Source organism: Gastrolobium bilobum, unplaced genomic scaffold (genome assembly GCF_033153095.1).
Source record: "Gastrolobium bilobum isolate Gb01-03AN ecotype WA unplaced genomic scaffold, APGP_CSIRO_Gbil_v1 utg14319, whole genome shotgun sequence".
In the NCBI taxonomy this organism is placed as follows: domain Eukaryota; kingdom Viridiplantae; phylum Streptophyta; class Magnoliopsida; order Fabales; family Fabaceae; genus Gastrolobium; species Gastrolobium bilobum.
Genome location: NW_026898237.1, coordinates 428,245 through 449,456, shown reverse-complemented (window position 1 = coordinate 449,456; position 21,212 = coordinate 428,245). Strand labels below are relative to the sequence as shown.

At 35.6% G+C, this 21,212-nt stretch overlaps 2 protein-coding genes across 3 annotated transcripts; one reads left to right on the top strand and one right to left on the bottom strand.

Moving 5' to 3' along the window:
- Positions 1 to 12,273: 12,273 nt before the first annotated feature.
- Positions 12,274 to 14,481, top strand: LOC133314177 (protein LOL1-like). 2 transcript variants are annotated; one of them, XM_061515622.1, is made up of 7 exons: positions 12,274 to 12,321; positions 12,440 to 12,579; positions 12,846 to 12,854; positions 13,171 to 13,284; positions 13,413 to 13,526; positions 13,723 to 13,832; positions 14,254 to 14,481. In XM_061515622.1, exons 2-7 carry the CDS (start codon positions 12,519 to 12,521, stop codon positions 14,290 to 14,292), a joined length of 447 nt encoding a protein of 148 aa, XP_061371606.1. In that variant the 5' UTR covers positions 12,274 to 12,321; positions 12,440 to 12,518; the 3' UTR covers positions 14,293 to 14,481. The 2 variants fall into 2 exon arrangements, with proteins under 2 accessions (XP_061371606.1, XP_061371605.1); XM_061515621.1 differs by lacking the exon at positions 12,846 to 12,854.
- A 707-nt stretch (positions 14,482 to 15,188) lies between these two features.
- LOC133314176 (uncharacterized) lies at positions 15,189 to 20,192 on the bottom strand. The gene is made up of 2 exons (XM_061515619.1): positions 19,848 to 20,192; positions 15,189 to 15,922 (listed from the first exon to the last, which is right to left on the bottom strand). The coding sequence occupies exons 1-2, from the start codon at positions 20,076 to 20,078 to the stop codon at positions 15,689 to 15,691; spliced, it is 465 nt and encodes a 154-aa protein (XP_061371603.1). The 5' UTR covers positions 20,079 to 20,192; the 3' UTR covers positions 15,189 to 15,688.
- Between the last annotated feature and the right edge of the window lie 1,020 nt (positions 20,193 to 21,212).

Sequence of the window (21,212 nt, the reverse complement as noted above, 5' to 3'; positions counted from 1 at the left end):
ATTGATACTGGGGCTACGGACCATATGGTCCATGACTTTTCTCTGTTAGATTCCCTTGGTCCCTCTACTAAGTCCTCTATGTTTACTGCAAATGGTAGCCATTCTATCATTACTGGGACAAGTTCTCTTAAATTACCTAATTCCATGTCACTTAACTCTGTGCTAGTTGTACCCTCCCTTGATTACAATCTATTGTCTGTTAGTCAGCTTGTTAATGATCTAAATTGTTTTGTCACTTTTGGTCCTACTTCTTGTGTTTTTTAGGACATCCAACATGGAAGAATCTTGGTTATGGTGTTAAGAGAGACAAACTATATTTCTTGGAGGTCCCTGCTGCTGCACTTTCCACTTTGGCTTCCACCTCTGTCACTGCTCGCACTAATATAATTATGCCTCATATCTGGCTATGCCATAGGCGTTTAGGCCATATCTCCTTCAGTTATCTCCAGAAATTACTTCCTCGTTTATTTACTACTTTGAATAAGGAAAAATTCCATTGTAGTGTTTGCGAATTAGCTAAAAGCCATTGTATTCCTTTTTATCCTAGTTTGAATAAAAGTAAGCTTCCCTTTGAAGTTGTCCATTCAGATGTTTGGGGGCTTGCTAAAATACCCTCATTTTCCAAAGCTCTTTATTATGTAACATTCATTGATGAGTGCACTAGAATGACATGGGTGACATTGTTAAAAAATAAGAGTGAGGTATTTACTGCATTCAAACAGTTTCATGCGTTAGTTGGCACCCAGTATCACGGTTTTATCAAAATCTTGCAATCTGATAATGGTTCTGAATATGTGAATGGCCCATTTACTAATTTCTTGCTTGAACATGGCATTAGACATCATCTGTCCTGTCCTTACATGCCACAACAAAATGGCTTGGCAGAGAGAAAGAACAGACATCTCCTGGAAGTGGTTCGGGCCTTGTTATTTGGTATGAATATGCCTAAGTCATATTAGGCTGAGGCAGTTAAATGTGCAACTTACGTCATCAACCGGACTTCTTCAAGTGTACTTAAGTTTCAGACTCCACAACAGAAATTAGAATCCTATTTCTCATTACCCCAGGTTCTCAACTTGGAACCTCGTGTGTTTGGTTGCACTGTGTTTTGTTAATATACCAAAGGCTTTACGCAGCAAGTTGGATTTATGTGCTACAAAATGTGTTTTTGTCAGATACTCTGATATGCATAAAGGTTATAAATGTTATGATCTGGTCTTCCACAAGCTTCATATCACTTTGGAAGCATCATTCAAAGAAAATATCCCTTTTTACTCAAGGGGAGTTTCTCAGCCTTCTTCTCAGGGGGAGAGTAGTAATGGAGAAGAAGTCTTTCTCCTTCCATCTGGGTATTATGAAGGTTCCACACCTATTCCTCATTGCTGACCTCACTGCTCCTACACCTGAGATTGATGTTGCCTTAGAATCACATCCTAGGCCACATGAGGTTGTGATAAAAGACTCTATCATGGATCATGACTTTTCATAAAACATAGTTCCAGCTGATTCATCACACTTAACACCCATAACTGAAGAATCAACCAGGGATGCTCTTGCTCGGCCACTATACACCATCATAAAGGTAAATTCTTCTCATACTGGTTCTGAAATACCTTGCATTAATGTTGAAACTAATACACCTAAACCAATTAGACGTTCACAAAGGTCCAACATAGGTGTACCTAAATAGCTGTATGAACCTGATCCTAGAGCAAAGGTAAAATATCCTATTAGTAATTACGTGTCTTCCCATAGGTTGTATGAATCGTATGCTCTAACCACCACTCAATTATCCAGTATATGTGTTCCTAACAATGTATAGGAAGCCTTGCAAGATCCAAAATGGAAAACAACCATGAATATTGAAAAGGAAGCACTTCAAAAGAATGCAACTTAGGAGCTAGTTCCTTTGCCACATGAAAAAAAATACTATTGGATACAAATGGGTGTTTGGTGTAAAATTAAAGGCGGATGGAAGCGTAGACAGGTACAAGGCAAGCTAGTCGCTAAAGGATACACACAGAAGTATAGAGTAGACTACCAGGAGACTTTTGCACTAGTGTCTAAGCTTAACACCATTCGTATCCTCATATCTTTATTAGCAAACAAAGATTGGCCATTAAAGCAATTGACGTTAAAAATGCCTTCTTGAACGGTGACCTCGAAGAAGAAGTGTATATGCAAATACCACCAGGAATAAAAGAAGGATTAGTGCAAGAAAATACAGTTTACAGGCTAAGAAAAGCTTTATATGGGCTCAAACAGTCACCTCGGGCGTGGTTTGGAAGGTTCTCTATAGATATGAAATCGTTTGGTTACAAACAAAGTAATGTAGATCAGAGACTATTCATCAAACACAAAGGTGGAAAGGTAACTACTTTGATTATTTATGTAGATGATATGGTCCTGACAGGTGATGATCCAATTGAAATGAAGTTAGTACAGGAATATTTAGCCACTGAATTTGAAATGAAAGACTTAGGACACCTCAAATACTTCTTGGGAATTGAGATTGCTTGATCTAAGCAGGGCATCTTCTTATCACAACAAAAATACATCTTAGACCTGTTAACCGAGACAGGAATGCTTGGGTGTAAACCAGTGGAAACACCTATGGAGATGAACTATAAGTTGGGAGTCTTTTCAGATCAAACAAAAATAGATATTGGTAGATACCAAAGGTTAGTTGGAAGTTTAATTTACCTATCTCACACTAGGCCAGATAGGGGTGTTCATCAACCAATCCAAACCGATTCAAACTATAATAACCGAACCGAAAAATCGATAACCGAATAAATCGAAAACCGAAAAATCGAAAACCGAAAAAAAACTGCAAATTTTAATTGGATTGGATCGGATTTCGAATTGGTTGATGAAAGCCGATCCAATCCAAACCGATCCAATATATTAATTTCTCTCTACCTAATTAGGTCTTTTCCCAATCATAACCTAAAAAATTCTAAACCCAAGACTTATTAACCCATCAACTAAATCCAAGAAAAAACTTAGTCACATCTCATCAGCAAAATTTCATCTATGAAAAGCTTCATATCTCATTGTCAAAAAAAAAAAACTATATTGTCGTTTCTTAATGCTTTTGTATTTCAAAAAAAGAAATTACAAAGCCAATATATACAAAAGATGTTATTTGCACAATAATCATGAAACAAATTTTAGGATTTTCAAAAAACCGAAAACTGATTCAATCCAAACCGAAAAAAATTGGATCGGATCGGATCGGATTTGAAAAAAAATCCAAACCGAATGGATGATTACATGATCAAACCGAAGGAATTGGATCAGATGATTTTTGCTTTCAAAACCGATCCAATCCAGACCGCGAACACCCCTAAGGCCAGATATAGTTTATGCTGTGAGTGTAGTCATGAGATTCATGCTTGCCCCTAGTGAAGACCACATGGATGTTGTGTACCGAATAATAGAAATAATTGTGTACATGATTACGCTTGGGATGAGAGAGTATACAATTGATTACATTAGTTCTATAAATTATTTCAAATCTACATTAATTTAGTATTACTTTTGTAAATTATTTCAAATCTGCATAGATTTATTATGATCAATTACAATTTGAGAATTGATCTATAATTTTTTCCATCTTCAAAAGAAGAATTCGAATATTCTCCAACCATAACTTGAATATTCAAATATTTTTGGAGCCATTTTTTCTTCTTCATGATTTCAGTCAAATTATGTTAGCAACAAATGTTATTAAGAGTATAAGCCACTAAAATTTCAGTAGAAATAAAAAAGTTTAACATATAAAAGAATTTTGAAAGAAAAATTAAAAATGTAAGTATAAAATATTTTAATATATTTTTAATATTTTGAATTTAATAATATATTATCACGTCTTAATTGATATGATGCCCTTCAGATTATATTTTTCCAAGAATAAAAAATCATTATATTTAAACAAATATTTAATGCTGATATATTGGTTTTTGTTTAGTTATATTTGTTTTTATCGCAGATTAAAATTTAAATTTTTATTGATTTGTAATTTACTTATTTAATGGCATACAAATATTAAAAGAGACATTAAATAGATTTGATATAATTACAAATTGAAATGCTTTTATCTTCGTATATTTAGTCGAATTATACAGGTCAACAACAAATTTCGATATAAATTTTTTTAAAAGAATTTTGTGCGGTCGGAGCAACGTCGTGCACACCTAAATCATGTTGTATTGAGATCGAGTTCCCGCAATAAACATGACGTCGTTCAGCCATCGACAATGCATGAACAATGTAACTTGGGAGTCTGGGACATCTCATATAGGTGTTTGAATCCTTTTGCATCCACAAACAAACGTTGCATGTTTGGTACGTCCCTTAAGAATTTAAGTAACTAAGATTTCAAAAATAATTAAATAAAATAAACCATAAATAAATAAAATTTTAATTTTTTTGTATAATTTGGGAATTGTTATAAAAGAAAATCGTTATTTAATTTAATAATATATTATATATCTTAAATGATATGATACTGGCTCAAATTATATTTTCTCAAGAATAAAGAATCATTATATTTAAACAAATATTTAATGCTGATTAAAGGATAATACGAAAAGTAAATCAGTGCTAGAGATTTGGTTGATAAATATTTGCTTCATATATTATAAGTACCGGATCAGTACTATAGGATACTATCGGGAACAGTGACCGTTATGCCACTGTTCCCATTCTTTATTACTTAAATGTCTCGTCCAAAAACTTATTTTTTAAACTGCCACGCAGGTAAGTTTGCTGGGCAAAGAGGCGAACTCGTTTTGCTGATGTGTCAACTTCCTGGTGGTGCACAAGTTCACTGCCTGATGTAACAAACTTGTTTGCAATAAATGCTCCTGCAGCTTCCCACCTTCCCAGACACGTGGCAGACAACAGTGAAGTTCGCTGGGCAGGCAGGCGAACTCTTCCCAACGAATCCAATGACACGTGGCAGCCATGCAACAAGTTCGCTTGGGTGGGCAGCGAACTTGTTCCAACGGATACATTTCCCCACCCCTTGCATGTCATCAATTTCTTGATCGGGGTGTGCCCAGTTAATGTTCGTGTAAAGTGGTATTTGCGACCAAAATGGTACACTATCCTCCCCTGTTTGACACAAGTTCGCATTTCATTACTAATAACATTTCAAAAAATAAAATAAAAACAACGATAAATAACCTAACCTGGAGCAGGTGATGGGTCATGCGTACCAACAATGCCTGGTGATGGAATCGGTTCAAACAATGCAGTAGACGGCTCTATTTCGAAATCACCATCAACGTCTGTATCTGATGAGTCACTGTCAGGGACAAGACCTTCATCAACATCTTCCTCAGAACTATCAGTACGCCATGACGGATCATACATGTCATTAGCAGGAATCACATCTAAAGGCATTGTTAGTGGGGGTGATGGTGGTGGGGGTGAGACATGCATATCATCCAGAGTTACTTGCGGCTCCCTGTTAATGTCTATGGAGTAACTGGTAGGGACGAAACTTTGAGTGCTTGCCTCTCCACCGGTGTTTAGTTCCGCATACAACTCGATGTATGAGGACTCTCCATGTTGTCGAAATGCATCAACTACTAATGATACATCTTCATCCTCCACCACCTCCACAGCAACCCATTGCACCGGGTTACCAGAAGCGCATCTAACAATCAGTCGAGACAGGGATTGACCTCGTTATAATCTCAACTTCTTGTATATTATTTTCTTCAGCTCAGTATATTTGCAACGCGGACTCATGCGGAAGATCTTCGTATCTCCTTCAAACACTTGATCGTTCGGTCCAAAATATCTTCTCCCATTGTAATATAGAAGGCATATTACATCGTTGTTACTCTCACTCATTATGTACTGAAATAGCAAAAAATAACAAACAAAAATGGAAACTTTAAAGGAAAACGGACGAGAATGACTTCGGGAGAGGAAGAAAGGTGTTTATATAGAACTGAGTTCGCTACCCAGGCCAGCGAACTGTAACTGTCGGCAGGTAGTTCGCTTCCCCGTGCAACAAATTTCTAGGGGACTGCCACGTGGCACACAGTTCGCTACAGGGCCCAGCGACCTGTGTCATTGTCTGCCACGTGGCAAGCAGTTCGCCTGGACCCCCAGCGAACTATATTGGTGTCAGACACGTGGCAAACCAAGTTCGCTTTGAGGAACAGCGAACTTGTCATACGTGTCAGCATTTATTGCACTCAAGTTCGCCTATGTCAGTAGCGAACTTGATCACCATCAGGCTGCTGACACATCACCATACCTAGTTCGCTACAACCCAAAGCGAACTTGCCTGCGTGGCAATTTGGGAAATAAGTTTTTGGGCGTTGCATTTAGGTAATAAAGAATGGGAACAATGGCATAACGATCATTGTTCCATACTATCGGTTTCTTGATTTGCATTATACAAAAATAAAAAATAAAACTTTGACCAACCAAACACTTTTTCGCAACTTAACTGACAAAAAGTCATTCTCGTCATATTTCACTTCTTTTTTATTTTTTGATAAAAAAAATATCTCCTGTATCAAACGCCTTCTGATAATCCATCGGTATTGTTATAGGAAAATATATTTTTTTCTTGTAGAGACAATCTTTTATGGGGCCATGCATTATTTTTTATTTCTCCTTATATCATTTTCTCTCTTCCAAAATGTTATTTATGCAAAACAATATTTTTTTAATAAGGAGAGATATTCTTACTACCAAAATCTTCTACTACCAACTCAGTACCTATCTAATCATCATGGATCAACATTTTCTCTTTCTTTAAATTTTTTTTAGTATTTTCTCTCTTTGATTCAATGGTAATTAGATAAGTAGTAAGTTAGTAATACATCTTTTTGATAATAAGAATTTTTTTTTTTTAATAGCACCGATGTATTCCCCATAAAATTATGGCTAAGGGAACCAAAGTTTACAGCTGAAAACTTGTGGTTAATTTTAGAAAGAAAGAAAAAAGAATAATGAGAGGAATATCCAATTGGGATCCAAGTTGGAATGCGGAGAAAATCCGGCAAAAAGTACAACTTCGGGGTCCATGTGCTTCTTGCTGTCTTGCATGCTTAACTATAGACTTGTTTTGGGTTCTCTGCAACGTATCACATGGTTCAGAAAAAAGTACTGCCCATACATCATGAGATGACTCATGAAGACTTGTGGTATGCCATTATCCGGAGAATATTTTTAGGACTCCCGTTATATTGATTAATGGGTGTTATTTTTATTTAAAATAAAATTAGAAATTTTATATTTATAAAAATATATAAATATAATATTAATTTTTTTTCATTTTTCAAAAAAATATGTCAACACATATATTATATTTTTATTGACCAAATGTAAGTACTAACGGAGCATGTTGGATTTTTTCCCCTTGTCGGTGGTTCTGAGCATGTCATTCTCGCACTTTCTTTTTTTTTTTTTGGAAAAAAAGGAAATTAAAACAAAAACACAACAAAAAGAAACTAGGCACAAAGCCAAGACCAGTGAACACCTATAGTGTCACCATACAGACTATCAATACAACCTGACGGTGGACAATCAAATTCCTGAATTACCCAAGAGAAACCATAAGAGTAAGAGGCTAGAAAGTCCGCTACTCTATTTCCTTCACGGTGAATGTGAGACATATAAATCTGCCAATCTCGCTGCATCAAATTTCGAATACGATTCACCAAATTAGCCGCAGGGTAATCATGGTGGCACCCATTTGTAATGAGCTGTTGAGCTGAAAGAGAATCTCCTTCGAGCCAAACTTGCCTAAAACCTCTATCCCAAGCTAGCTCCAAACCAACCAAGCAAGCCCATAACTCAGCATGCAAAACTGTACCTGAGCCTAAATTTTTACAGAATCCGACGATCCAAGTTCCTGAGGCATCGCGAAAAACTCCTCCACACCCAGTCCTAATACCATTAGCATCACATGCACCATCAACATTAAGCTTAACCCAATCCACAGGAGGACAACACCAAGCAACCAATCTCTCTATTCGATTCCTTGGTTGATTGCCCGCTCCAAAAACAGGGTTAGCTGCAAGAGCGACACTATCTCTGAAACCAATTGCTGAACGGATAAGTGAATAAGCATTCTGGCGATCACCTTCAAAAACCCAAGAATTCCTACATTTCCAAATTTTCCAGGCTAAGATTCCAAATAAAAGAGGCCAGTCCGACCCCATCCCCCAATCCTTTGAGCTGTCTAAATTAGAAATGATCCAATTGTGCAGGTTGAGGTTGAAAAAATCACGCTGATTTATATGAGGCATTATCATGCACCATACTTCCTTTGATTGTGGACAGTCGCGAATAGTATGAAGGATAGTTTCACTAGACTGATTACATCTAGGACACAGATCTGAAAGAGCCATATGACGGCGGAGTCTACAAACATTAGTCATCAGCTTCTCCCCTGCCATTAACCAAAGAAAAAAGCGAATTCTTTCTGGCCCCTGCCATCTCCAAACACTTTCCCAAGGAAACTGTTGGATTGTAGTATCTTTGATGGCTAATATTGCATATGCTGACTTAACAGTAAACTTGTCATCTGTCGTTCCATTCCAAATTAAATGATCCTGGCCATCTTGACTAGAAGGAGGAAGAAAATTCATAAATCGATGCAGCACAGAATCTGGAAGCAATTGTCGAAGAGAATTCCATTTCCATTGCCCCAATTCATCCACGTAGTCCACCACCTTCTGAAGAGTATCACTAATAGAAAACTGAGAACCTGCATATGAGATCAAAGGACCACAATCGGGCAGCCAGCTATCAAGCCAGAACATAGTGGACTGACCATTGCCTAACTGCACCCGACTATGATCCATTATAATATTCCAATGACGCGTAATTCCCTTCCAAAGCTGGGAGCTGCTGTTTGGAGCATGAATAATTGGTGTCATGCCTGCCTCCACATTATACTTAGCACGTAAGAACTTTGACCACAAGGCATCTGGATGAGCTACGAGGTTGAACCCAACCTTCATGATAAATGCTGAGTTCATTTCCCTCATACTCCGCAGTCCAAGGCCTCCATTTTTTTTATCCATGCAAATCTGCTTCCAGGCCACAAGATGAGAACGTCTAGAGTGTGGAGATGAACTCCAAACAAAATTTCGAATCTTCCTATCAATCTCTTCACAGGTGACTTGCGGTAATGAACACACCTGCATTGGATATGATGGGATTGCTAATAACACTGCTTTAGATAATGTAACACGACCTGCTAGAGATAGACTGGCATGATTCCAAGCAGCAATTCTAGAATTCATTCTCGCACTTTCTTTGTCAATTCAATGCACTAGTATACTTTTTTTTTCTGGTTTATATGACTTCATTTTATTCTTTGATATTCTGAGCCTCATAAATTTCTTTTTCTTTCCTTTCAATTGACTTTTATCTGATATTAGTATAATAGTATCTTCGAAGATTATATGTTTTATAATTTTCATTTAACATGAAAATTCAAATTTTTCTACACACTCTTCGATTTTCGTGCTGACATGGATCTTACATATAATTTTTTCTAACACATGGGTCTCACATATTTTTTATCTCTACAACATGATAATTGAATTCTCATTTAACACGAGAAAATCAAACCACATACTTTAATCACTGTCTCTGGCTCTCTGCCCACTTAACACGCCGATCTTTTTTGAAAAATAAGATCACACTGTCTCCAACAACATTGCTTTGGATCCGTTGAGCTTCATTGAACCGTAATAGTAAAAATCTAATACAAGAGAATTTATCAAATTTATTTATCAGATGAGTGATAATTATTTACCCATTAATTAATTAGTTCGGATATAACTGGATCGTAAAAGAAACGTTCCTCTTCATATCTCGCCTTAAAGCAAAAAAAACTTGAAGGACCACAATCTTAATAAATAATAGGTCCACCCGCACTCTCTAGTCCCTAATTTCTCAGCACAAAACTGCAATGGGGGATTTCTCTGATTGATGTGTTCTGGTGACGTGGCTCATCGGGTACCATCAATTTAGAAACTCTAACAAAGGAAAAAAAAAAAAAAAGGAGTGTGGATACTTTGCATCCCTCACGTGCTTGCACTGTGTTTTGAATTTTCCACCAATGGTGAAGCTTGAAAGAGAGAAGCAATGAATGGATATTTTCAGGTGACATGCCGCCCACAGAATCTGAATCGCGCACATATTATAGAGGGAAAGTAGACGTTGAAACCATGGAAGTTTCTTTTACACTTGAAAATGATAACTTACGCAAATGAAGGTTAAAAGAAGGGAAATATAAGTATGTAGTATCATGATGTAGTAATGAGATTTTTATCCTCTATTTGTTTTTAATTATATATTTTGGAGAGTATATAAATATAATATTAAAATTATTATTTTTTGCTTATGTAGAAATGAGAAAAAAAAAGTAATTTTTTTTTTTTAAGATATTCCAATTGATTTATCATTTAACAACTAATTCGATTTGGGACGGTTTCAGAGATTAAGACTTTAAATCTTTCTCAAAGATGAAAAATAACTTTAATATTACAATTAGAGGAGCTTTATTCTTACAATTTAAAAGTTTTATAATCTCTTACAACTTATTTTTTTACAGTTGATTTCAGTCAATTCAACGGTTATAATTTAAAAATTATAATCAATTAATAAATATGATTCAATAAATCATAACTGTTGGATTGATAGAAATTAATGATGAAAAAATAGGTTGTAAAATTTTTAAGTTGTAAGAATAACCCTCCTCTTATAATTATGTATTCTCTAGAGTATGTTGTTAAAGAGTTTTATACTTCTTTTGTCATCGAGAAGAAATGAGTTTTATACTTCTGTTGTCACTGAAAAGAAATTTTTTGCAGCAACATGTGAATCCTGACTTTTTAAAATGGGATATATATGTATTATGTAACATAATTTTTTTAATTTTTACTGTAGACACAAATTTAAAAGAGAGAGAAAGTGAAAGCAAGAGAGAGAACTAAAAACCAATGGACCCCAACTAATTAACTTAGTGTCTGCAGGAAAAACTAAAAAATTTCTGTGACATTATAGATATATATCCCACAAATTTTTTTTTATGGGATCACATTTTCTGTATATTCAACATCGGAGTTGGGAACCATAGTTAAAAATGAATTATACGAAAAAAAGATGTTGTTACTTAACACGACATCCGACCGATCCTTGAAAAGAATTGTGTTTTTTTTTTTTTTTTTTTACTTACCACAACATTTTTTCTTCATCTATTTTTCTTCTAAAGTTTTTTTATGTTTGGTGAAGGATAAAAAAATTTTTGCCCAAAAATTATGATTTTTGAAAATATGGTGAGAAAATCACTTTTCTGAAAAAGTTATTAAAAAATTGTTTGATAGGTCAAAATATTACATAAATTTTATCCCAAAAAAAAGTGTAAATTTTTTTTCAACACCTGATATTCCAAAAATATCATCTTTTGGTGATCTTCTTGGATAGCATTTAAAAAAAAAATTGTACATTAAATAAAATCTCAAAAAAATTAGATTTCCAATAAAATTTTTAGAAACCTTATATCAAAACATAAATAAATAACATTGTTGGGGAATCTAAAAACATTCTTGTTAGCAAATGACATATTTGGTAAGTGTTGATTTTTAATTCTATATTTGCTTGGTGTTATTATACTATGAGTGATATGCATTTTTATTTTCATATCCCTTCCTCATGTTAACATTGTGCAGTATAACGTATTATGGTGTATTATGATGTCTTAGTATGCAGAAATAATTGATCCCTCCCAATAGCAAATTTTTGTTTGTTGTTGATATTTACAAAGTTCTGTGTCAATGCCGTAGTTTTTCCCTCCTGAAATATAGAACAAAATAGTAACACAATTTTTTTTATAAGTATAAGATTTACAAAACGATTAACCAACCAAATAATAAAAAATTTGATCTTTTTTCTCCGTGCATCACATCACATGGATAATACACTACTTGTTGGGGAATCTAAAAACATTCTTGTTACCAAACACCCCAGATGCTTTTGCTCTATTTCTTTTTTTCTCTCTCTCTCTCTCTTTTAATTCATCTGTAACAAGTTGTCAGGGGCATGTGTTCGCTTTGACCCACTTCCACATTATTCAAGTAAATGAAATTCCATTTCTGGTGAGAGGGCCTTAACGCTTCTCTTCTTCTTGGCTCCTTCCATCTAGCTTCATGCATGGCTTCCTAAAGGGAAGAAAGCTTGTCATTTGACTGTCATGTTATCTGATTTACAAATTAATTTGTTGGCACCCTCTGCTTCACTCCAATCTCTTTCATTTCTGGGTGTTAACTGGTATTAAAGTTAAATTATAGTTCATTTTTCATGCCTTTTTATTCCACCATCATGATTCGGGTGCATCACTTACTTTCCCCCTATTGAATATTTTCAATCTTTCCACTTTTTTTTCCAGGAGTTCTTAAAATGGGGGAGAGAGTTTTGTTCTGTGTGTAGAGTTTGGAAGAGAAAGATACTATTTTGAGACTTGTATAATGCCAGTTCCACTTGCCCCCTACCCGACACCACCAGCTCCATATACACCTCCAGCAAATGGTATCTTGCTTACTCTGTTCTTTCTTTGCTCATTGATGTTGGTTATCTCAATACTGTATAGTGATGGAATGATTGGACTGATGAATTCTTATTTCTTTTCAAACGTTTGAAAAATCCAATGTCCAATTTTGCTGTTGGTAGTTAGTGGAGGGAACAAGTTATTGTGTTGAAGACAAGTTCATTAGATAGACTGACTGATATATAATAGAAATACCCAATTTACCAAGTAGGGAGAAGAGAAAAATTTCACTTCCCATTTGCTGAAGGGAAGACTGGTAAATTGAATATGAGTATGTGTTCAGTGAAATTCCTCTGAGACTCTTGATTTGTGTGGAATGTAAGGATTGGGAATAGCTAGCTGGTGAGATGCCTTTTTCAAGTGTAGTTCTCCATTCTAGTCCAATTTCTCAACTGGTCGGGCTTGCCATTTGCAAATTGGACCTGTATTAAAGACAGCAAGAATACTAGAACCTTTATTACTTGCTATATCAAAGGGAAAAAAGAGAAAAAATAAACAAATAAAAAGATCATGAGAGGTCATTTATTTGACACTTTCAAATAACTTATGTCAAAAACTTCTTTGGTAACCAGGGGCACAGAGTCAACTTGTCTGTTCTGGGTGTAGAAACCTTCTGCTCTATCCAATTGGAGCCACCTCTGTGTGCTGTGCTGTTTGCAATGCAGTCACAGCAGTGCCACCTCCTGGTATGGTACAGTTTCTTTCTCTAATTTCTTATATGTAGGTTACTTATTAAGTTCAACTTGCTACCTATTCCATTCTTTTCAATCAACCCAATATGAGGCAGAAAAATCACCAGCATTTATGTGCACAGGCACAGAAATGGCCCAGTTAGTTTGTGGAGGCTGTCACACTTTCCTCATGTACATCCGTGGAGCCACAAGTGTGCACTGCTCTTGTTGTCACACAGTCAATCTAGCTTTGGAAGGTATTGGGATATTAATGGCCAAGTATGATTTAAAGGTTGTATGCGTATGTTGTGTGTGTGTGTGTGTGTGTGTGTGTGTGTGTGTGTGTATATATATATATATATATGGATAGAAATGATTCTTGAGTGAGCTAAATCGTTATGATCTGAGTCACTACTTTGTGGGTAAGCATCAAATATATGTACATTGTAACAGCAAATCAGGTGGCACATGTCAACTGTGGGAATTGTAGGATGCTACTCAGGTACCAATATGGAGCTAGGTCCGTGAAATGTGCGGTTTGCAGTTTTGTAACATCAATTGGGGTCAGTACAATCTCTTGTTTTCTTACTATTTACATTTCTGTTAATTGTCACGAGTTACAACTTGAAAGTGAAGGATCATACAAATGTTTATTTGTGAAGAGCACATCCCTTTCCCTCTTTCCGTTTTGTAAGAATAGGGATAGAGAAAATAACTTTAAATCAGTAGCAAATACGATATTTTTTCTAGTCATTTACTAAACAGAAGGAATAAAATGAGGGTGAATTTCTATAATAATGTGAAAAGTATAATGCTGTTTTGCATGAAAAGCATATGGTAGAAGTTGCACGACTTAATATGATTGGTTGATTTTCTGAGTCAACTTCACAAAAATTAAATAGCATTGTTGAATGTGAAAAATGTTTATACAAGAGTTTTCTAATTTGCGCATTGGTTTACACTGGTGTTACTCGAATGATGCAGGCCTCAACAAGCACCATTGAGCAGAAATTCATCTCCTAAATCTTCCTATGAAAGTTGTTACAGACTACTTGGTTTTAATAGTTACATATCGCTGTTGAGGAATAACAAGTGCATCTGAGATGGCAGAGAAAATTGTCTTCGCATGTATAGAGTTATATTTCCCTTGAGTGAATTAATTAAATAATTTTGGTATTACTGTGTGTACGGATAACTATTGATGAATAGATACTGGATTCTGAGTGCACCTTTAGATAAGGGAAGGTTTCCCTTCCGATGTTGATATCTTGTTTGTGAAGACTGAAGGAGAACTAAAGACATCATTATTTTCTTTCAGATAAATTTCTGTCTCTTGAATTAGCAAAAGGTCGAAGTACGGCCACTTAATCCAGGATTTCAAATGAATCATTATGGTTATGGGTTGATAAATTCAATAAGATAATCTGATTCTGAAATCACGATAGATACTTTAGAAATGAAATTGATGTGAGAATGGTTCAGCACAGGTTCATTATTCCATGGTTACTAATTGCTACTTCTGACTTGCATGAGCATGACTATATACACTAGTATTGTAAGGTAGATAAACCTTGTTAGTCAATAATCGATATACTTTATGGTCATTATCAAAATCTGAATACTAATGGATTCCTTGCCTTCTCCTTTACGGATTGACAACATTGCACCTTACATGTACACCTTCAAATTGAGGTAGTAATATTTTTTATAATGGAAATTATCATTTATGTGTGGTTGGAAAATTGGATGTGGGGTGAACTTCTACTTAATTACAGATTTTAAGTTCTTTACATGGAAGCTGCTTCGGAAACCTTGCCATTTTAAACAAGATTCTCATGTTCAGATGGTACAACGTGCCATCATTATTGATAGTCCATTTTTAAAATCAAAATTGACTTTATTGATCAAATACAAGCGTTACACAAAATTAAAGCAATAGCTAAAAAGGAGAAGCAAAGAACAGATTGTCACAATTAATTAGCAGAATCACACTTCAATACTTACAGGAAACTACCGTACCTCACTAGGAATAACTTCACTTCAAGTGTCTACTAGTAGAAGTTCAGAGCTTCATAAATCTCCTCACAAACCCTTCTACATTATTCAATGTCTGTACTAAAAAGATTCTCAACTGCTAGATTCTCAATAGCTTGGACATGAGATTCGGCAGCTCATTTTGTAGGGTAACAGACTCGGACTTAAATTGTACATTTAATTCCCACATACTTTCACCAAATGCAGCAATTCCCAGACATACTCATAGCTAGTGAAAGACATAACCAAAGAGCAAAAAGGAACCATCAAGTAAAGCTCAATAAAAATATTAGTTGTTTTTGACTTCAGGTTCCCCCAGTATGCACGACTAAACAGATAAAACCCAACGAATTTTAATAGTCAGACCAATTTCTAATAAGATTTTTTATACCCACTGCAATCTGCCCTGGTGTTCCACACACTGCTGAATTTTCCCATCTGATAGGACCTGTTTCTTCACTGTGACTGGCTTAGTACCGTTCTTCAGTGTAAATCTTGCCACTGTTTTATGATGATCTACTGCAAATCCTGGCGTCTCTGAAGAAACCTCATCAAGGAATTCATCCGCTACATCTCCATCTTCATCTATCCTAAGTCGCTTTGCATACCACCTCAGACCCTGATGAAGAGAAAACACAAGAACCAAGAAATATTAATCACCTGCTAGCAGTAAATTACTTGACACTGGAAAATTATCAAACCATGTAGCACACGAAATAGTCTCAGGTTTAAATATAATGATTTTTCACCACTACCAGCTCTAGTTATAATTCAGAGAAAATTTTTAGGAGAACTAAAATTTAGGAAATCTTAGTAAAAATATTTCCAATATAAAAACTATTAATCACACAGGTGGTTAATAATTTTCAAAACGTGGTTGATCAGTTAAATACATATTTACTTAGTTGATCCCTCATTTGGTTATATTTTAAGTTAAGTTTTGAAAATTCATAAATCATTAAATTGTAGTCCTTCCAAATTGTTTGAGCTCATAATTAGAGGCAACTACATGTGAACAGCTATATTGAACTGAACCTGAAAAAAAATGAAGAGTAAAATTTAATACCCAAGCACTAAAAATGTCATATCCCTAGCCACCCCTCCCCCTTCACATGTCACACTTACTATAGTTTGGACGTTAAATTCAAATTGTGTGATTTTCCTTACTTCTACATACATATTACTAAAGGTCATGAATGTACATAAAAAGCAACCCACTAATAAGTTGGCATTATTAATGCCACCCTTATCCAAGCCAGAAAAGCTATTACAAGAACGATGAAACCCAAAATTACAACACATTTTATCGAATCAATGAAGGCATAGCCTTTTTTACAAACACTACTTGACACTAAAACACCCTTCCCAACTCGCCCTTAGAACCAACAAACCTAGGTTCCAAGAGATCCCCAATTCCCCAATATTCACTCATACATGCTTACCTCACTCCACACATTCCTCCTTTTATCCAATCCTCTAAGAATGTTCTAGAAGAATTCCCTAACTAACTAACTCTCTCACTTTCATACCCATCAATACTCTCCCTCCAAAACTCACCTTGTCCTCAAGGTGAAGAAAGAGGGTAGGATCTAGCCATAATTGAGAGAAACACTTTCCACCTGGATCCCGTTGCCTGAAGCATATTGGTCCCATTGGAGTGAATTTTGGGTACCACCGGTGTAGGTACAATCTTTCCCCATTTAGAAAATAACAAGGGTATAAAGGTAAATAAATAAAAAATACAGGATACATATGATATTAAAAATTTCTTATTTTGGAAAGATGAGGTATTGAGTTCAGTACCACCGTGGTATTCAAAAATTTTCCGTCCCATTGGCAGCAAGATTTCTGTTTTCTTTACCTGAACCTCACCCCACAACTTCAATGAATATCTAGAAGTGAGACCCACAAAGTTATGGACACTTAACTAAAGAAAGCCTTGCAGGCCTTTATGTTTTCCCCATTGCATAATTGCCCTCCATCTTCAGGCTCGAGTTTACCAGTACCCACTGCCATGGCATGGAGCAGCTAGTTCTGACACTCATGCTGGTTCTGGTTTCGGTCGGGTCCTACTCCTTTCCATCAACCATCGTATTATTTTTTGCATGATTTCCTTTATTTGATCCCACACTCAAAGAACATGTTTGCCCTCCTGTCTGATTCAACACATCGTATGAGCTCACTATGTTAGACCAATTGCGTTCCCCTTGGCCCAGCATAATTGGCTCATTTCATCCCTCATTAATGCCAGAATTGGGCCGCACATCAGCATTACTCACTTCAGTTTGGACCTGGCCCATTAGGCTAAACTTGAGACCCACTTTGTAGAATTTCCACTTGTTGTCGCCTACTTTCTGCTTCCTGCAAAATCCTCCATCTCTTTTACATTGTCCAGTGCATCCCCACGACTGCCCTGCTCGGAAATACCCATTATCCACAGCATGTGAGATTGGTTCCAGCGGCTTCAGTGGCGGAGGATTTGTTGATGGACTGTGTAAAACCCGCATCCTCATGGCAGTTGCTGTTTCTAACTTCATTGATATAGAATCTGCCAACATTGTTGCATCTCGACATTCTCCTTCTTCCGCTTTTTCTTTTGCTTCTTTTTTTTCCTCTTTTCTTCTTCTTCAACCTCTATGCCTTCCATTCCTTTATATTTTTCAGTATCTGCCTTTATTTTTTTCAGATTTGGTTTTAAACTCAAATTCTCCTCTTCTTGATTCTTCTTTGACTGAATATTGGCATCAAGATTGTGCTCCTTCTTGATTTTGAATTCCGGTGCCTCCTTCTTCTTTATCACCTCATCCAGAATCTTCAACATTTTTTTCATCATTTCTTGAGTTCTGACATGTTGGTGGCTCCCATGGTTTTCACTCTCTCAAGGATTTGGACCAAAAGCACCCCTAGATCGGAAGTGCTCTAATACCAAAATTATGAAACCCAAAATTACAACACAGAATTTTATTGAATCATTGGAGGCATAGCCTCTTTTACAAACACTAATTGGCACTAAAAGACCATTCCCAACTCACCCTTAGAACCAACAAACCTACGCTCCAAGAGATCCCCAATTCCCCAATATTCGCTCAATACATGCTTACCTCACTCCACAGATTCCCCCTCCTTTTATCCTATCCTCTAAGAATATTCTAGAAGAATTCCATAACTAACTAACTCTCACTTTCATGCCCATCAAAGAACAAGGCTCACTGATTATGCAGAGAATAGACTAGCAAACCATTTTTGAAACAAAGCATCAGAGCAAGCTGCCTAAAGTATACCATTGCCAATTCAAATCTTAAATAATTCCCTTCTCATACTCTTCATTGCGTTTTGCTGTTAAGTTCATTCATTCATTCATGTGCTCTAAGGGAGATAAATCGATAGCAGGTTAAGCTTTGTATGTTATACATAGATGAACTATATCCAGTAAAATATAATAACTAATAAGCATGCACAAGCCCTATATGTTACTGTACTTACACCATCAGCCATCCTACCTAATTCTGCTATGTTAAAGTCAATACAAATGACGCCAATCCCATTAATGTGCTCACAAAAAGACACTAAAGCATCCCTAAGCAGCTAGAAACAAAAGGCTTAGTTCCGTTAATTGTGCCAGACAACTTAAGAAGACAAGGGCTAAAAACGGTAATGCGTTAATTGTGCCAGACAACTTAAGAAGACAAGGGCTAAAAACGGTAATGCATAATGGACCGTGCAACATTACAAATGTCATAACTACTTACTACTTTCCTGATAACATTGAGTATTTCCAATAATGAAAACATCCTGATGATAACCGAAAGAAATGATACAATACAGCATCTAGATGTGAAGAGCATGCTTCAACTCTAGATGCAGGAACTCCAAGACAAAACAAGGTAAGGGCAGAATGATCTTCATGAACACTAACACTAGAGAATACTATCAAAGGATGACTGCATTTCCACACCGAAAATATTTACAACCTTAGTTTGAGCATACACAAGGACTCAACAAAGAAACTATTGACCCAAATACTTGGAGTGAAAACGAGCAAGAAACAAAAGAAGCTCCTTCTCAAACATACACCGCCAATAATTAGAATTCCCCAACCATTCAAAAGGACCTTGATGTCCCCAATGCACAAAAGTAAATACAAATATTTTTCTCTTCCTTAATCATTTCCGCGCGCATTCAAGATTCAATCTATTTTCTTTAATAAAGTCAAATTATTTAAAAAAAAATAAAAACACAATTAACAAATGACATATAAGATCCACAAAAATAATTCAAAGAACAGTAAAATCCATAATCACATAACTAATTTTTTAAGAAAGAGAATTTTTCCATCGTATATATCCAAATAACTAATTTGTTACTAACATGATAACAAAGAAGAGTGCTTTGTTAGGTTTCCCCAATTAGATTCAACGGTTATGAAACCCAAACTACTTTCAAGCACAAAAAAAAAGTAGATGTGCTCGATTGTTAAATATGAGGAAGTGCCTCGATGACGTGAAAATGGAATTGATAAAAGAAAATGATGAGAAAGGAAGGACCTGAACTCCGCCGTCGCCGGACGAAGAAAGAGTGAGAACGGGACCAAAGTGAGGGCGATCGACGACCACCTGGGCAGGGACGCTAAGCCCTTTTCTAGGAACACCAGTTTCTTTGAAGCGCGACGTCGTGGTACGAGGTTGAAGGTTGGGTTCATCGTCGGCATTATCCTTGGAATCATGTTCGTCCTTTGCAAACCCTAGCAATCCAGCTATCCTTCTGAAAAATCCCATGAGTCAGCAGAAAACGACGTCGCAGCAGCACTGAGCAGGTCAAGAATCGTCCTTGCACCTCTCTCTCTGCGCTCTTTTGTTTGCTGCTGTTTTATTGTTGCACAGAAACTCAGACACAAATAAACAAGGGGACCGTATATAACCAACCAATGCACAGCTCTCACCCAGTTTTAATTTTATAATACATAGATATGAATAACTCACTAAGCATGTTTGGTACATGAGATAGAATAAAGCCTGATAGTATAAAATTTGATAATATAAGGTCTAATTGAATTTTAATACTATCTAGCGTTTGGTACAGTATTGTATAAAATAATATATTGTATAAGATAATATCATTCAGTATTTGGTAATGCACTATATAATACTATATATGATAAAAATAAATATTTTTAATAAAAATATCCTTTAATAAAGAATTTATATAATTTTCTAAAAAATGTCATGTGATATTAATTTTTATAAAATTTATTGATCAGTGTATCCAAAATATAAATTAATTTTTATAAAGATAAAAATATTCAATATTTTAAAAATTAATATATTGAAAAATTAATTTTTATTTTAATAGATTAATATTAAAATAATATTTAATTTTTGAGAATTACATTGGTCAACGATATTAATACATCAATCTCTTATCAGACCTTATCCCTCACCCTTAGGCCGGATTAAGTTATACATCATTTTGATGTATTAAGGGATTATGCTGTATAAGCTTATACTATACGATGGTCACACCAAACAGCTGAAAATGCCATAACGTATAGTATAAGCTTATACTATCATGCCTTATACGTCACACCAAACAGGCCCTAAATTAATATAAATTAAGGAGATGTATTCGATTGAGTTTTCAAAAGGATTTTAATGAATTATTTTTGGACAAAAAAATCCGTTGGTATTCGATTAGGATTTTAATGGATTGAAAAAAAAGGGGACAGTGACCAATGTTCCACGCATTGGCAAACAAATTACCAGAATGCCACGCGAACAGTAAAATTTCCCAAACTGCCACGCGGGATAATTCGCTACACAGTGTAGCGAATTACGTTTGCAAATAATTCGCTACACCGTGCAGCGAATTATGCCAGGTCAGATTGCCCCGTCAGCAAGAATGTCACGTGTCAT

Bases quoted from the DNA above. Each gene is read 5' to 3' on its own strand.
- LOC133314177 (XM_061515622.1), top strand. From the start codon at position 12,519: ATGCCAGTTCCACTTGCCCCCTACCCGACACCACCAGCTCCATATACA. The intron at 13,285-13,412 runs GTATGGTACAGT...TTATGTGCACAG, and splicing joins CACAGCAGTGCCACCTCCTG to GCACAGAAATGGCCCAGTTA. The intron at 13,833-14,253 runs GTCAGTACAATC...CGAATGATGCAG, and splicing joins GTTTTGTAACATCAATTGGG to GCCTCAACAAGCACCATTGA.
- LOC133314176 (XM_061515619.1), bottom strand. From the start codon at position 20,078: ATGGGATTTTTCAGAAGGATAGCTGGATTGCTAGGGTTTGCAAAGGAC. The intron at 15,923-19,847 runs GTCCTTCCTTTC...TCTCTTCATCAG, and splicing joins CCGGCGACGGCGGAGTTCAG to GGTCTGAGGTGGTATGCAAA.